This window comes from Thunnus thynnus, chromosome 17 (genome assembly GCF_963924715.1).
Source record: "Thunnus thynnus chromosome 17, fThuThy2.1, whole genome shotgun sequence".
NCBI classification, from domain to species: domain Eukaryota; kingdom Metazoa; phylum Chordata; class Actinopteri; order Scombriformes; family Scombridae; genus Thunnus; species Thunnus thynnus.
The window spans coordinates 25,049,235-25,067,273 of record NC_089533.1 but is presented as its reverse complement, the minus strand read 5'-3'; the positions used below and the strand labels follow the sequence as shown (position 1 = coordinate 25,067,273).

General features: G+C 40.3%; 1 protein-coding gene across 3 annotated transcripts in view; it reads left to right on the top strand.

Annotated features, from left to right (window-relative positions):
* The window catches only part of LOC137167931 (serine/threonine-protein kinase BRSK2-like), a 28,485-nt gene extending 12,046 nt beyond the window's left edge, over positions 1 to 16,439 (top strand). The window contains exons 10-21 of one of the 3 annotated variants that reach the window (XR_010924207.1): positions 273 to 437; positions 1,907 to 2,004; positions 2,735 to 2,885; positions 3,105 to 3,165; positions 4,220 to 4,832; positions 5,202 to 5,250; positions 6,849 to 6,972; positions 7,107 to 7,208; positions 8,026 to 8,134; positions 9,495 to 9,605; positions 9,706 to 15,154; positions 15,292 to 16,439. Coding sequence is in view for 2 of the 3 variants with exons in the window: in XM_067570288.1 (XP_067426389.1) it covers positions 273 to 437; positions 1,907 to 2,004; positions 2,735 to 2,885; positions 3,105 to 3,165; positions 4,220 to 4,832; positions 5,202 to 5,250; positions 6,849 to 6,972; positions 7,107 to 7,208; positions 8,026 to 8,134; positions 9,495 to 9,605; positions 9,706 to 9,929 (1,807 nt within the window). In the remaining variant the exon portion in view is untranslated. Of the gene's footprint in view, positions 1 to 272; positions 438 to 1,906; positions 2,005 to 2,734; positions 2,886 to 3,104; positions 3,166 to 4,219; positions 4,833 to 5,201; positions 5,251 to 6,848; positions 6,973 to 7,106; positions 7,209 to 8,025; positions 8,135 to 9,494; positions 9,606 to 9,705 lie in introns of all 3 variants that reach the window. The other 2 variants (XM_067570289.1, XM_067570288.1) reach the window with 2 other exon arrangements.
* The last annotated feature ends 1,600 nt before the right edge of the window (positions 16,440 to 18,039 follow it).

Below are 18,039 nucleotides of genomic sequence, written 5' to 3'. Positions count from 1 at the left end.
TTTTCATTTTTGTTAATCAAAGACATTAAAATGGTGTCATCATCAACTTTGTAAGGAAGCAGTGTAAGGTACCGCACTACTGCCAAAATCAGCCTGATATGTTGACAACCAATGACCTTCTTTTGACTGAATTTTTTACCATACCATAATATCAGACTGTGAAAAATTATCCCTCCCTGGACATTAAACTTGTGTAATGTCTCATTGTCTATTAGCACTGTAAACTTTGAGATGTTTCTTGTATGCTAACTACATTGATGTTTTCCTACCAGGGGTGGTCGTAATGAGCCTTGCCCAGAGCAGCCGCCCCCTCGCCGGGTGTGTGTGAAGAGGATCCTATCCTTAACTGAGCTAGACCCTGACGTCCTGGAAAGCATGTACTCTTTAGGGTGCTTCAGAGACCGGGTCAAACTCACACAGGACCTTACAAGTGAGGAGTGAGTAAATAAAACCCATACAACATTTCCACTTTTAATAGATGGCAATACATCAATGTGCAATGTTGAAATTAAAGCAAATATGCTGTAATGTATGGCAGAACGAATATAATCATTGATCAGCAGATTTATAGATCTGTTTAATTTTTGAATGAATACAAAATATGAACAGACAAATGAAAGAATTCAAAACATAAACATAAGACAATTTGCAAATACAGCTCTGCTTGTATGTATGCTGAAAAAACCCCAATTACATAATTGTGTGTGGGTAATTTCTCTCTCTTTCTCTCATAGTCTTTTTTGTCTCATTGTGGACAGTCAATTACTTTCATCATTAATCTGCCTGACATGGCAGGAACAAGAGCACAAAATCAACAATGCCTCTTTTATCTCTCTCTCTCTTTCTCCACTCATCACTTGTGTCCCATCTCTCTGCCAAATTGATGTGGTTTCTCTCTACCCATAATGTAACAGTGCGGCCCTGTTAAACAGGACAAGCCAACAAACATGAAGCATTTATATTAAAGCTGCATTAATCATTTTTTTGTATTGATAATAGATCAAAATGACAATGTGTAATGTGAAAGGTGTCGCTTGCAGTGATGAACCAACAGTGAATCATCACCTAGTTCTGTAGTTCCCCTCTGCTCCACGGAGCATTTTAGCATCTTTCAGCTCATTGTTTTGGTTTTACTGCAAATCTACTGTCTGACTGAGTTTCACCACTCTCGTCAAGCCCTTTACCAGCCACAGCAGGAAGCTGTTTTCAGTGCAAAAGCTCTGATAAGCCCACTCTACACTACCTGCCCAGCACCAAACAGCAGACAATATTGTAAACTAGCTGGTTAACAGTTAACAGTTATGAAATGTGCTATATAAATAAACTTCACTTGACTTAAAGAGTCAGATACTTCCCTTAGGAGGTGGTGGAGACCAAAACTGAGCTAAAAGGAGACAGAGAGAATATTGGACTTAATTCTTCAGGTGGCGTGAAATACAACTCCTGATCTCTATTAACAGATAATTGCTACTCGGACTGTAAACAATGACCAGCACAGGAAGTCTTGGCCCGAATATCTGGTGTAGCTAGCAGATACACCGGAAGCCCTGAAACATTGGCCGTTGCCTCCAGAGGCTAAATTGTTTTCAACTGATAGCAGATGGGTTCTGAGATTGCACAACTCCAAATGAACGCTGTTGTTGCTCCTTATCTGATGGATGTGTAAACAGGCAACTGTTTGCTAATGTTTCAGCCATGTCAAGGTGATAATATGTCAGTGTTGTGTTTACAATTTGTTGCTCTGACCCCCAAGTGAACAAATAATCAATTAGAGCGAGTTTAAATTGTGCTACAGTTGTGGTGTGGTTTTTTCTCCAGTTCTTCCAGCCAACACTAAGTATCTCTGTCTCTTCTCTTTCTCCTTGTAAGCTTCGGTTTTTGTGTCTTACTGCATCTCTTACTGCAGGGAGAACCAGGAAAAGATGATCTACTACCTCCTGTTGGACAGAAAAGAGCGATACCCCAGCTGTGAGGATGAGGACCTGCCACCCAGAAATGACATAGGTGAACAGTTGCTCCAAGTGCACTGAAAGAATCTGACGTGTATGTTTTGAAGTACAACTATTGTTTTAAATGGCCGAACATGCACCAAAAGTGTTATGAAGCACATCAAACTGCCTTGATGCACCAACTCTGACCTTGTTTCGATTTCGGTGTCAAATGAGGACCCAGCGACCAAAGCTGTTTTCTCTGCAGCTGAAAAAGAAAGAGATAGTGCAAGCCAGCTGAGCACCGGCAAGCGAGAGAGAGAGAGAGAGACAGCACAGCAGTCGTCGAGCAAGGAGAGCGAGCGGTAGTGCGAACAAAGCCTCTGAATGAGAGAAATAAAACATTATATTCTGATTATTTCACAGCAGTTACATTCTACAGCACAAATAAATAACCATCAAACACTCAACAGATGATTTACTGTGACAACAGACACTCTTACTTTATTTTTCCTCCTCTGTATTTCTCCTTTTCATTCATTCATTGCAACCAACTAATGCAGCAGTTGATAAAAAGAACAAAAGGACAAATCTGTGTTGGTTCTGTGGTGTTGGCATTTCAAATGTGATGCTCATAGGAGCATCAAATGATGTGCATCAATTATCGCTTTAGTGCGTTTGGGCCTTTTACCGTTTACCGGATCTAACCAACAACAGAACAAAAAGCTTTATAATGAAAGCAAATCTTACATTAGTCCTTTGAACTGTGTTTTTACCTTTTAAAATGTTTATTTTCGTCCTCCAAGACCCACCCAGGAAGCGCGTGGACTCCCCTATGTTGACACGTCACGGCCGTTGTCGCCCAGAGAGGAAGAGCCTGGAGGTCCTCAGTGTCACAGAACAGGGGTCTCCCACCCCACCTCGCAGGGCCCTGGACACTAATGCACACAGCCAGAGGTACGAACCAGCACTGACATATCATGACAATTTTTATTGATTCAAATTGTGGGCAGTAGCCAAGTTAATATCACAATTACAAGTACATATAAGGTTAAGCATGACATTTTGGGAATAAGTACAGAAATAAACTACAGAATCTATTTTTATTGTTATACATAAAGCTTCCATTCAGCTTGATGAGTCTTATTGATTGTTGCTGTCTGCTGCCTTCAAAAGGTCTCGTTCAGTCAGCGGAGCGTCCACAGGTCTGTCCTCTAGTCCTCTCAGCAGTCCCAGGGTAAGAACTTCACTCTACTCTATTCTGTACTTCACATTATGTATATAACAGCAGTGAAGCTGTGAGAGATCTGGGTATGTTTGTAACATTGATGATGCAGAACTACTTGTTACCTCTGAGCTAGTTGCATCATGATAAATATGATTTGTCCTGCTCTTTTGAGACACAGAGTACATTTTTGGGCTCCAAAAAACCTATACGTCTACACTTAATTCAGCCATTCTTATGTTTTTGTAAGATCTTGAAGTTACACAGCTGACAACATGTGATACATGCTTTGTCTAGAATAATCTGACCCATTTTAATCCCCCTATGACACAACGAACCTGGCCCCGTTATTAAAATGTCCTGTTCTGCGCTTTACATTACATAATGATTACACTCACAAACATGGGGGATTGGCAGAGAAAGCAGTGTTAATGTGCACATTTTGCCCTGTTCATTCATTTTTAGCATCTGTTGACTAAAACCATATCAACTATTACATTTTGTAGTGAGTAACAGGGTGAATAATATTTTTACATTAACTGTACAATGCTCTCTTCCCACTACAAATTCTAATAATCATAGGGAACATGTTATCTTGTTGCCATGCCTGTCTCTCCAGGCTTTTCCTTTTGAACATACAGCATATATACATCATAGTAAAGAATATATTTATTATCAGCAGCTTCAATATATAAATATCAGTTTTGGCCATCAAAAACACAAAACCAAATTTCCTGTGCTTTGAGTTTTTCTCTCTGATAACTCTTGCTCAGACTGTTGTTGCCGGTCATGCCTTTCCATCATACTGTCACTCTCTCAGCCATGCACATTCCCATTTCATAGACACACCATCCTGCCTCATACAAACATCTGTGTGCACATGCTGATATATTAATATACTGTGCTAAAGAGCAGAGATCATCAAATCCATCTTCTGTTTGGTGCATCTACTCCAGACCTGTTGAAGAATCGTTTCCATGAATCATATTTCATGACCATTGCTTTCTCTCTCATCTGTTCATGCCTCCCTCGGTCTTCTCCCCATCTCTCTCTGTCTGCCCATCAGAGCCCGGTCTTCACTTTCAGCCAATCAGAAGTCACATCCACCTCCGCTTCATCCTCCAAAGACCCCAAACCAGCGAGTAGCACCACCCCTCGGCCTACCCGCCCGGCGCCTGACCCAAAAACCCAGACCCTGCCCTCAAAGGGCCCCACAGACCGACCCCAGCTCCACTCCATGAAGTCCCTCCCTCTCCAGACTCCACGCTCCCCTTCCCCGTCCCCCTCCCCACTCCTCTCCCCCATTCCACGCTTTTTCAACTTCCCCTCACCATCTGTCTTCAAGTCCAAGAACATCCACTCGTCCTCTAACTCCTCTGCCACCCCTCCTCCTGTGTCGCAGGTCACGCCGCAGGGCTCACCGCTGCCCACCCCGCTGGGCACGCCTGTGCACCAAATCCAACACCCTTCCTCCACCACCCCTCCCTCCTCTTCCTCCTCGTCTTCTTCTTCCAGAGCGGACGGAGCCGGCGGGGCCTCACTGTCACTGACCCCGCCCTCCAGCCCGGGCGGCAGTGGCGGTCTGGCTGCCTCAAGCTCTGCCCACTGGAGAACAAGGCTCAACTCGTTCAAAAACAACCTGCTGGGCTCGCCGCGCTTCCATCGGCGCAAACTGCAAGGTGAATATAGCGACACAAACACAAAGTTAATGATGACTGGAATTGGTGTGATTCCTCTCCTCTGATTGGTTGAGATAATATTACATGCTAAAAATATGTTCCAGCTGTGAGATAAAGCAACAGTTTTCTCCATCACTGTGAATTTAATGCTCTACAATCAGAGTTCTTCTACTCTGCATTTGCATCCAAGATAGAATCTATTATTACCAAGAAACTAGCACGTGTCCCAGCCTGCAGCCTGCGGCTGTGTTGAGTAATGTCTGATTCTGTGATAATCTGCAATTAGGGCAATTGAATTAAGGCCTGTCATCAAGATTCACTGCCCTTCTCACTTTTTCTTCCTCTCTCTGTCTGTCTTTCTTTTTTTAGTCCCCACATCGGAGGACATGTCCAGTTTGACTCCAGAGTCAAGTCCAGAGTAAGAACATGCATGTCTCAGTTTGTCTTTCTCTATCTTCATGACTTTAACTTGAGCAGTGCTGTAGACTAGACATAGTGTTCTACGAATTCTTAGTATCAACATATTCTCAATTTATAGCAGAGGTAGCATCCAATAACATCCTAACATCCTCTCATATTAATGAGCCCATGTTGGTATGAATGACACAGGTAACAATCACGCAAATGAAAGATGTTATCAAGTTGCAGTATGGAAAATGTAGGATCCAGTTTTTCTGGAGTTTTACCCATTCTAGAGACTAAAAGTCAAGATATCTCTGCACTTTGTTGCTTTGGTTTTGACTATTCTTTTTTTAGTCTGACTTTCGCAGGTCCTCCAACTTTATAGAAGCACAATAATAAATTCCTTCAGCACAACCACAACAAACACCTGCAGAAAACAATTCATTTTATCAATTTTATATCTCAGTTGACAAAAATAATCTCACTCCAAGGTTTATTTTGTCATTTTCTATCTTAAAAATCTTTGGAGGCCCATTTACTCACATTGTATTTATAACAAAACCTGTATACAGTACAAACTCTGGTCATATTTTTCAATCCTCAGAACAACACTAATCTCACCACCATTATTAGATTTTTAAGTTGTCGCCAAACAGTTCACTGCTTTTAGATAAGTTCCAATCAGGTTTCTGTCAGTAACTGCTCTTCTCAGAGTCTCCATTGAGATAACGTTTTCTAATATGGGTGAGTGCTCCGTTTTGGTGCTGCTGGATCCTAGTGCAGCTTTTGACACTGTGGATCACAGAATAATGACTGAAAGGCTTAGGCAGTGGGTGTCTCAGGGAGCACCTTGGACTGATTTTCTTCCTACCTCTCAGATAGGAGTTTTTCTGTGTTGTTTGGTCCTTACATGTCTGAAACTGCTACTCTATCCTGTGGTGTGCCTCAAGGTTCTGTCTTGGGTCCTATTATATTTTCTTTATACTTCCCCTAGATTATTTTATTAGCAAATTTAGAGATATATCCTATCACTGTCATGATATATGATATTCTATGTCGCCTGATAACTTGATAAATAACGACAAAATGTCTGTGTTGCACAACTGTCTGACTGCCATTCTGACTGGATGTCCAACAACTTTTTACAGCTTAATACAGTCAAGATGGAGGTTCTTACCACAGCTTGAGACAGTATAGCTCCCTAGGTTGCTCAGAGTATTGGGTCCCTTTCCCCAGCTGTTCGGTTTAATTTAAGAAATCTCAATGTTATATTTGATCAGGCTATACCTTTCAATCAACATATTAAATCACTGACACGTACATGTTTTTTCAAACTAAGAAATATTGCAAAACTCAGGTCTGTTGTATCACAACGTGAGCGAGAGATGATTATTCACGCTTTTATTCATATCCTGATACTTCTCACTGTTACTCTGCTGCTTCATTCACTCTCTAACAGAAACAGCAGAACCTTTTTAGCCAAACGAAATGCTTAAAATATGTGTTGAAACTATCTTGGATTTATTTTGTATACTAGATCATTTTTTAAAATTTACTTGTGAAATGTGTGAACGTTACTACACAGTCTCATATGAAATACTTGTGTATTTGCAGACTGGCTAAGAGGTCCTGGTTCGGTAACTTCATCAACCTGGAGAAAGAGGAGCAGATCTTTGTTTTGATTAGAGACAAGCCACTCAGCTCTATCAAGGCTGACATCGTCCATGCCTTTCTGTCCGTGAGTACAATCGAGCTCAAATAAGTCTTGACAACTTCCAGCATTACTATATAACACCACTTGTGTCATTAAAGGCACAGATTTAAGATTTCATCTTTTTCGCTGAGTTTCACTCTCTTCTTTTGCCTCTCCAGATCCCATCCCTCAGCCACAGTGTGGTGTCTCAGAACAGTTTCCGGGCAGAGTACAAGTCCTCCGGCGGCCCCTCTGTCTTCCAGAAGCCTGTCAAGTTCCAAGTATTATTTCATTTTTAATTTCTTCAGCTCTAACTGACCCCAACACTGGCTACATCTATAAAAAATGCATAATGGCTGGCCATGCAAGTTTCAAACTCACTGAACATTACATTAAATTCTAGTCAGCATGTCAGTGCTCCTCGTGAAGAGTTTGAATGTTTCAATGTAAGCATTATATAATGAGGTGTTAAAAGAAGGAGATACAGAATTTACATCTGATAATGGCATACAATGTTCTTTTGAGCAGCTTTAGGGAAAATTTAAGCATAATGCGTGGTTCAAAGTGCAGTTTGCGGTCACTTTAGGTTCCTTTTTAAGGATGTATGTTTGATGTATTGTATGTTTGTACATATAATACGTCAACAATACAACCATGTAGTCAAATGTGCAAATTATTTGATTTGTTGATGATTTGTTTTAGGGCAAGAGAAATTCCATTCCAACATGCATGCTTTTTTACATACTGTTCTCTTTTGAATGCAGTTACATAGAACAACCTGAGAGCTATTCATTGAATCTATTTTACAAAATTCTTTATGTAACCTTGAACCAACGCTGTAGAAATCTAACATTTCCACATAGTATCAAAAACCCAACAGATTCAACCCAGGATCTGTTGCTTTATTTTTGCACAAACAAAACTGAACAAAACTCAGGCCATCAGAATAGATGCTGTAATCACAGGCTGTAAGGTAAAAGTTCATCTTAAGAATGCATGTATCTCGAACAATCTTTGATCTCTGTTTGTGAGTAAACCTTATTAATTCAACATTGTCAGTCATTAACTCAGGAATGCGTGCTTCTTTTTCTCCTGTAGGTGGACATTGCTTTCTCTGAGGGAGAGAGAGAGCGTGAGAGGGAACGAGCAGAGAGGGAAGGAAGAAGAGAGATGGGCATCTACAGCGTCACCTTCACTCTAATAACAGGTACGAGGAGGACGTGTTTAGAGAGAGATACAGAGACAGAGAGAGACACAAAGCTGGAGATGAGGACATTCATAACCTAGCTGTAATCAGATACAAGTAAATGGATGTAATGCAATCCGATACACCAGCTCTGCCATAAATTCTACTTTCACAAAGCTTATACATTTTCAGTTTTTGTTTACATTGTCAGAAAGGTGATAATTTTACTTTATGTTTATTATTGAGATCATAGTGTGTGGTGGTGGTATAGTGGTGTCCACCCATAGACTGTAAAAAAATAATGGACGCAGCCACCGTGACATCATCTATTGGTTTGTGGACTCCTGTTTTGAAGCCTCGACTTCGGCATTTTGACCGTTGCCATCTTGGATATTTGGAACCAAAAGTGATGAGAAGTGACCATATTTGGACGAGAGGATGGAGCAGACCCTAATGCTAGCTGCTAGCTTGGTTAGCATGGTGCGTTTGCTGTTTATGGTTGACTGTGATAACGCTAATGCTAATTTTCGCTAGCAAAAAATAAGCTTAAAACCTTTAAAACAAAATTTACTTGCTGGAAAAACTGAACATCCAACTCCTTAGAGGGTCTGTAGTATGACCAAACTCTGAAGACTTTATTAGTGACCAAAATATTACAATTAACTTTCATGAACTGAAAACACACAGTGAAATACGGCTTCACCTATACTCTGAATAAGGGGTTACACCATGGTTACGATACCTAACCAATGTTGTCACCGTGGTAGCAACTTGTCAATCACAAGGTAGGCACGTCCTTATGCATACCCTGTTTTATCATCTATTTTGCTTTAAATGGGACCATAATTTACAAAATGAACATCATGCTGTATTGAAGAAGACTCATTAGGAACCTGTTTTCTGAGGTAATAAATCAAGTGAGAAGTAGGGTTATTTTCTTAAAAACTTCCATACAATTGGACCTCTTTTTGGAGCCAGTTGAGTCACCCCCTGCTGGCCTTTAGAGAGAATGCAGATGTAATTCACTTCCGCATTGGCTAAAGCAGAATCATCACCTTTCTGATAATGTCAACAGAAACTGAAAATGTATTTAAACTCCATAAGAATAGAATTTATGGCAGAGCTGTTGTATTGGATTGCATTAGATTGCACAGGTGTTCCTAATAAAGTTCTTGGTGAGTGTATAGAACATGAGACTAAAAGTATGGACTCTTGAATTGTGTTCAAATTCAGGCTTGTTTCAGTTTTAGTCTATATTTTGAATTTATATGCTTTTTTTTTGGCACTTAAAATTACAAATCACAATTTTGCACTATTTGCATTTTACTAATGCTCTCTCAGTAAAAACAACCTAAAATGAGTTGATTGTCTCTCCTCTCAGGTCCCAGTCGCAGATTCAAGAGAGTGGTGGAAACCATTCAGGCTCAGCTCCTAAGTACTCACGATCAGCCTTCTGTGCAGGCACTGGCTGGTGAGGAGAACACCCATACAAGTAATAGTTTGTCACATTAACCCATTTACACTCACTACATCTACCAGTAGGTTAAGTGTTTGTTTCACTTCTCTCCCTGATGTTACCTCTTGCCCCTCAGATGAGAAGAATGGTCAGCTTTCCCGCCAGCCCAGCACTCCTTCGCGTCAGAATTCCCGGCGTTCCGAAAGCGGATCAGAACGGGAGCGGGGAGAGAAGGACCGTGTGGCAGATGGGGGGAGCGGGAGCGGGAGCAGCAGCGGGACCGTCTTACAGAGGCGGGGCTCGGGGAAAGACAAGACCAGACTCCTCTCGTCGTCCAACGGGACGCAGTCTCATCCTTGAAAAGAATGTTGTGGGAGAGAGGCGAGGGTCATCTGCCCGGCCGCTCTCTTCCTTCCCTCTATCCTTCCCATAATCTTTCCTTACCTGTTTCCTTCCTTCCTGCCTTGCTTCCTACCATCATTCCCTAGCAATGGAATGGAGGAGGGGGAAGGTTTTCCTTGAAGCTGATCTGAGGATATGATGGAAAATTCCCTACAAATGGCTGGTTTTAGCAGAAATGTATATTTGTAGGGGTGACGGAGGCAGGTTGAGCTGATCTCTAGTCAGCCTTCAAGGGCAGCTTCACCCCGGAGGGACGAGTCAGAGGACAGGATGTCCAAAAAGTCCCACCTTACCAGAGAAATACAGGAAAAGCTCACAGCCAGGGAAACGCATAGTTCACCCACTCCGAATCAAGAAAGCACACGATCTTCCCACCGACCAATCAGATGCAACACATGGTTCACACCCAACAGGAAACCTCCCATCAGTCAGTCAAAATGGCACAGGAAGATACAGGCCAATGACAGAGCACCTCAAGACATTTTCATTCATCATCTCCACTGTCTGGTCAACTCCTGACCAGCCAACCTGCATCATCAAGTATCCTCAACGTCACCTGACCAAACCTGATGAGTCACATGACAGGAAGCCTGCTCTGCTCTCCTCTACCCACATTCTAATTGAAGGAAAATGTGTATTCTCAAGCAAAGCAACAAAATAAGGATGTCTTATAAAGAGAGGAAGGAGAATTACTGAGGGAGTCTTGATTAGGCTTGATCGTTAAAGCGGATATTATCTATAAATAATCAGTAAACTTAGTGTCCTACTTTAACAGTCAAAGAGTCAGAGAGGAAAACACACAAAGAGATGACAGAGAATGGATCAGACGTGGTCTACGTAATGTAGCCCTACAGCTAGGTGTATATCAAAATAAGACAGACAGATGCAACTTTTCTGTGAGTGTATGAGAAGCATTAAGTCCCACAGTTATTTCTGAATTACACTGATAAAGCTATGATACCGTATTGCCTTTAACGGAGGAGAAAAAGTGGATAGCTAGTTAGATTTAGCCCCATTTCAGGACACTAGGCACACCACAGGAAGAATCTCTCATAAGTGAGAACTCCCACAGGAAGAGAGGGAGATGAATAGATAGAGACAAAACAGGATAGATAGCCACAGGAAGGACAAAGGAAGAACAAGTAGACAAATTCTCTGAAGCTAACTTAGAGATGACAATGAAAGTCAGTTTTTGTTAAAGGTTTTTTTTTCCTAGACTTTTTTTTAATACAACATTAATATGCCATGTGTACATTGAAAGAGTCATTGTTAGCTGTAGTTTTTCTCTTGTACTTACTGGCTGTGAAGCTTTCTAGAGCGACTTCATTTTGAGGGATAGGGGACAAAATTCACAGTCTTTTTCTGTGCAAAAAATGCATTCTAATATTCAACTGAAGCTAATATGAAGCTTCACCAGTTTGAGTTAACATAACATTTGTTAAACCCTTCCCTCAGACAACAGTTGTCCAATCATTGCTTAGCATAACTTCGGATATCTCAACATGCAGAAGCAGTGTGCATGAGGCTGTAATAAGACAGATACTCAGCTTTTTTCATTCTTTTAGTACAATACCATATATCTAGCCATCAGTTGCATATTTAAAAAAATATGCAATATCAAAAACATCTTTCTCTTCTTGTTCCTACAGTTAGATGTTTGTGCTTCACTGTGCAGAATGATGTATGTGTAGAGTTTGACACTAGAAGGCTGTTTTCACATTCATCTGCTGAAAGTGGAAAGTTTCTCTGAGCTCATTAAAAATCCAATTTTAAGGGACGGGCCTATGAGCAAGATTTGTGACATGACAACCAGTTTGGAGCCAATCCTGGTCCAATATTCAACTTACACAAGTGTGATGTGGAAACTTGAAGCCTCCAGTGCACAAACACTAAGAATGGACTTTACAGTGAAGTAGGAGACATCTTGTGTCCAGCAGTCAAACTTCTGAAATGAAAAATATTTGCATATTTATAGATTCTTGAATTTTTAATGAGGGAGAGGCAAGAGATGTAATTTGAAGTATTTTAACAAGATAGTTGACCTTTTTGGTGGAAAAAACAGAACAAACACAAATTATTATTTAAAGCATAATATTTTATATACATCTTAAAATGTCTGGAGGGAATCTTGAAGATCCTTTTAAAGGTTCTCGTTTTAAAATGAGACTTGCACTTGAACATACATCAGTATGATAAAAAACTACCTAAATTGGCTTAAATGGTCTTTGGGAAAAATGTATTTGATGTGTACTTTGATTTTAGTTTGGCTCATGTCCCATCCGTTAACATGGAGGGGGCGGGACTTATGACATATACTGCAGCCCGCCACCAGGGGGCGATCAAGATGTTTTGGCTTCACTTCTGGGGAGCTTCTAATGTTACATTACAGTCTATACAGTCTTGTTTTTTGTACAAAATTCCCTCAGTGTTTCCTGGCATGTTGTTTCCTTGCTGAGTCGTGAGTGTTGCTAATACAGCCACATTTTTGGAGTTATTATAATTACAAGCCTCTTACATGTAAATAGCATTCACATCAATATCCGTGTCATAATTATGACTGGGAAACTCATTTTTTTAGCACTTAATACTATGTACTTAATACTAAGTTCCTGAAAACCAAACAAATAGGGATGCCCACCATAAGCCAAAGTTCATCACTCAAGGTAATTTGTCCCAAACTCAATGAATATAGTGCTACATTGTTAATTCACAGTATTTTTTGTAAGTCTTAAAAATCTCTAGCATCTATCCCATATGACATGACTGAGCCGAATGATGCAGCATTCAGGTAATGTTGGCAGGATGGTAAAAAACGGGGAAACCCTCCACTATTTTAACAGGAGCATTTAGGTATTATTTAAGTAGGCTAAGTTAGCTTCTGTTTTATGTTTGGAGCAGTTTGTTCACAAGATAAACAAACTGTGTGCTTTTAATTCAGCTGAATCCATTGTATTAACATTAGTGTTAATAATAGATTTTATGCAAGGGTGGCTTTGCTGACATGTTGATAGCAGGTTGTTGACTCTCTGTAGCTCTTTTTACCAAGTGGGAGATATCTTAGCTGTTAAAAATTCCTGATATCTCTGATCCAGAACTACAACCAGGAAGCTGACTGGAATGTTTTTCTTGGACTCTGTTGTCTGTAATTATGGTTTGAATGATATGATGTAAATGTGGTACAAGTCTACACACAACTGCCTGGACAAAAAAAAAAAAAAAAATTCAATATTGCTAACTCAGACTGCTAGCTTCCCATTAAGGAATGATCACTTCACAGCTAGTATGGAGAGAAGTCATGATTACACCAACCAGTAACTCTTTCAATGTATATATGGGCATGTGAATATTGTATTAAGAAAGACTTGAAAAAAGTCCAAATCTATCCTCTAACTGAGACAAGAATTAAAGTCCATGAAGTGACAGTAACTGAAGATGATGGAACTAAAATAAAGAGGATGATGGAAAAAAAGAGCTTTTTAGGCCCACAATTAGGCAACCAAAACCCTTCCTGTGTTCATTTTTGGATGAGAACGGCGCAGGGCGATGCCAAAGCCCCAACAAAAGCCTCAGCCCTTTCTGTCTCTCTGAGAGAAGAGACGGAGGGAGGACAGAGAAATGTAGGTGGAGACGAACAATGTACTTTTCACAAGAGGGAAAACAAGAAAGCTTGAGAGAAAGAAAACAGACCCGGGTGTGTCTGTTGTCATAAAAACTCTGCACATACAGCCTGGAGGAGGAGAAGGCAACGGAAAAATTAAGCCACACATAAAGAATGAAATTCAGCTTTGTTTTTTTTGTTTTTTTAAACATTCCATTCCTTCTTTTTTATACTCTGCTCTGGTTGTTCTGTGTGTGTGTGTGTGTTTTTTTTATGTTTTCATGTTTGCCACCAGCAAAACAGAGGGCGGCGCTAACCATGTGAATGTCAAAAACTTTTTTGAAATTGTCGCAAGAGTGTAAGCATATTTTGTTCCATTTATTTATTTATGTATTTATTTATTTATTCATTTATTTATTCATTTATTTGCCATGTATTTGTTGAAAGTGTGATTTTTTTTTTTCATGAATGGAAAAGCAGGAAGTGGGTGAAGACAGGGAAATGTCACTTTCAAGATGTCTGACAACGGCAGAGCAAACCAGCTTTCCCTGAGAAAAACTGAAAAACTTCTCTCCTTTTTCTTTAACATTCTGAAAAATTGATGCTGCAAAAATACCTTTCAGCTTTATATTGTGTTTTTTCCCTGTTCCATTTACATTTTGTTCATATATCACTTGTTTGCTACTATAGATGTTTTCACATTTTACAACTCTGAAGACTAACATTCTGCACATACACACACACAGATAAGGACAGATAAGCTTCATCCAGAGGACTTCTTGGGTTTGAACAAAAGTTCTGACCTCCAGATATTTGTCAGCGCTGAGTCATTCATTCCTTTGGGCATTTGTTCTGTTAACTTTGTTTATTCTTTCATTCAGGTGTTGACTTATTTATTCACACTCTCAAAGGAGAACAGGATGCTAAGCTGCTGGAATGTAACAGAATTACTTCAAATACATCTGTGTGTGCATGTATGTACGAAACACACACACATACACACACACACACACACACACACGCACACACACAAACAGAGGCTTTACAAATTAGAAGTCCTTTCTAGCCACACTAGTGACATGGTTGTTGGGATGGCGATGTCGGTCTGATGGTCACCACTTTGGTCCTGACTTAAACATCTCTGTTGGATGGCTTTAAATGTGGTACAGATGTTAATTTCCCCCTCAGGATGAATTGTAATGACTTTGGTGACCCTCTGACTTCTCATCTGGCGCCATCATTAGGTCCAAATGTCAGTTTTTTAGAACTTTGGTTTATGGCCAAATACCTGCAAAGCTGCAAACACAAATGTATTTTCTTGGCATATTCCTTCCATGTGAAACATTATTTGTTCATTCATGCAAACCAACACTCCATTGAAACCATTACATGTTCCTAGTTGACTTTCAATAGTCTCTTCGCACACAGTGGAAAGAAACAATATTCATTTGATGTTTAATAGGCCATTTTCTCTACTTTTGTAGTCTTTTGGAAAGCTGGAAACAGGCGGAAAGGGATTAAAATCCAAATGCAAACTGAGGTTTTCCAGAATATTCAGTCTGGTAGATGCATCATAGTGCATCAGGTGAGGTTTTTGGCATGGTTTTTAGAGTGCTAAGAAAACTGTTCTTGACTGTTTCACACTTTGAAGGCACAGCAGCCTTAGACGTAGACGTGATCAAGACATCTCCTCACATGCTCTACTTTCCTTTCCCATCCCAGTGCTAAAAGAGGGCCCCTTGGAGAATCCAACAGTGAGGTGCACACAACTGAAAGGTCACAGGTCAGGGACGTTTAAAGTTACACACACACACACACACACACACAGAAACACACACACACACACATACACACAGACACGAGAGGGTTTATGTCATAGTCTTTTTTAAAACACAAGGTCAGAGTGAAGTTCACCTTACACCCACTTTTAGAAAGAAAGAATTTAGTTAAAGGATAGGAAGGGGAAGAACATTGAAAGAAAGTAAGACAAAAAAAGGCTGCTCCAGGTTTTTCTCTACATTGAGCAAACCGCATCAAAATCCATTCAAAGACACAACGGGACCCTCGGCCCATATGCGGCTAAGAGACTCCCCCGCTTGCAGAACTCTCCTATTGAAAGAAATCTCACCCCTCCCTCTGTCATTCCCCCTCCCCATCCACCCATTCACATTTTCTACACCCCCTGGTCCTCTTCTTGTCTTTGTATTTCTTGAATCATGCTCCTGCCCTCCATCCCCGCCCATCCCTCCATCCAGCTGCACATATCTCACCCCCTTATATAATCAACCCCCCCCTTCCCTCCCCTTGTATACATTTTATACACTGTATACTTCAACGCAGACGCTGTATACATTTGTATACACTGTACGCTTGTCTCTGTCTCCATTGTATGCCATCCGTATCTATGTAGCGTTCACTATCTTTTATCGGCACTGTAGTCACCATACGACTCTTCTCCTCATCATTATGTCTCATTCTTCTACTGCAGTTAGAATTGTACGACTATAATCACTTTGTCTCCCGCCCATGATTCCCTCATCCCCGCCCCGTCCTGTTCTGCCACACCCCACCCGTGACCCCTCCCCACCCCACAACTTTTATGACCCTCCACTCACACAGTAGAAAAAGTTTTTTTTTTTTTCTTCCTCTGGAGAAATTAGTGACGTCTGAAACTCGGAGGGAGAAGGAGGCGTGTGGGGGAGGGTGGGTCGAGAAAACAGCTAACATGATTAATGACGACGATGATGACGACAACAACGACGAAGAGAAATGTCTGTAGTATAATTACAAAAAAGGAAAAGTGCACTATTATGACAATGATTATTATTGCCTGTGACAAATACTGACCAATAAACAACAATGGAAATATATGTGGGTGTCTGTGCTCTGTTTCGTGGCACGCTCATAAAAATAGTCTAGTTTGGGAGGTTACATTCTGCAGTTACTCAAAAATGGTAGTGAAAAATGTGCTTATTAGTTTTCTTGCTGCGTGTTAGATGAGAATATACAGTAAATATTACTCCTGGCAAGAAAGTGAATGAGCATATTTCTCAAAATATTGAATTGTTGAAATTTATTATTGAAAATGCATGTCTTTTTTCAGTGTGGTACTATAAAGTATGAAGTATTTGCAAACATAAAGTGTTTGAAACATCATTTAGATCATCATCAATCAATTTAACAAGCTTTTTGGTGTCCAGTCATGACATTTTTAAAGGGGTTGGGTTACGCATGGAGAATCTGGACTCCTGACATCAGTATCTCTAAAATTCTGGCCACAGCCCAGTTCAAGCAAGGTCTCTACACTCAGTTGGAGAGGTTTTTTTGCTGTGGTGTTTTTGCAGAAAACTGTCATAAATGTAATTATTTAAATTTTATAAACATAGGCCTATAATACGACAAAAGTGTTGCAGTTGTTTAAGTTAAGCAACAGGTGGTAATATTCAGGGATAAAGTACAGCAGTGTGACATCATAATGAGGATTCTCAAGAAAAGGGTCATTTAAAAAGGGTTATTAAAGATCAGCTTTTCATTCTGTGTGATAAAATGTATTCTAATGTCACATTTTTGTATAGTGTTGGGTCGGGATAGGGTAAAGAAACGGAGGCTGGCGGTGACAGAAGAGCTGCAACTACTCTGAAACTATGAAGCTGAAGAATTAAATAAATATGTGTCAGCATTCCTGCTACATTGTTTTGTGTGGTGACTAGGGCTGTGTCCATGAAAGTCGCACTGGGAGGGCCCCCAAATCCTTGTGACTAATGAACTGCAATATCAACAGCATGGTGAAAACCTGCTTATCCTGCATGAGCTCCTTTTAAAACATGTATTCTCCATGTGCCTGAAACGGGTGGGTCTCCATCTCGGGTGTCACAGCTATTATATTTTAACTGATCAATTTAGACCCCTCCGCCCGCCCGCACTTTTACCATGTTGAAAATCAGCACACTGGTCTATCCACTCAGCACTCTTTTCAGTGCGATGTTTGAGTGCTTCATTATCATATCCATTGGACTCGCTTATTGAGAGAATTACAGAAGCCCTGAGAGGCAAGTGAGAAAAAAAAATCTGGTGATCCACTTTCTAAGTATGATCTAATTTGTTTTCTTTCCTGTGTTTATGACTTAAGAACAGGTAAAAGAATTTTTTTTGTCAGAATCATTTTTCTAAGTGTTAGCTGTTGTAATACTCATTTTGGCCACAAGAGGCTGAGGTGCACCACTACCCCATCTTCTAAGTAGAACTAAAAGCATTCGTGTTTTCTTCAAGGTGAGTTTTAATTTCTTCATGCACTCCAAACACAAAGCACATGTGTGTTAGCAAGTTATGTAACATTTACTGTCATGTCTTTCTTTTGTCACGCGTTTAGTCCTATTTAGATGATGGGGTAGTGGTGCACTTCAGCCTCTTGTGGTCGAAATGAGTATTACAAAAATAAACACGTAAAAAAATAATCCTGACAAAAAAAAA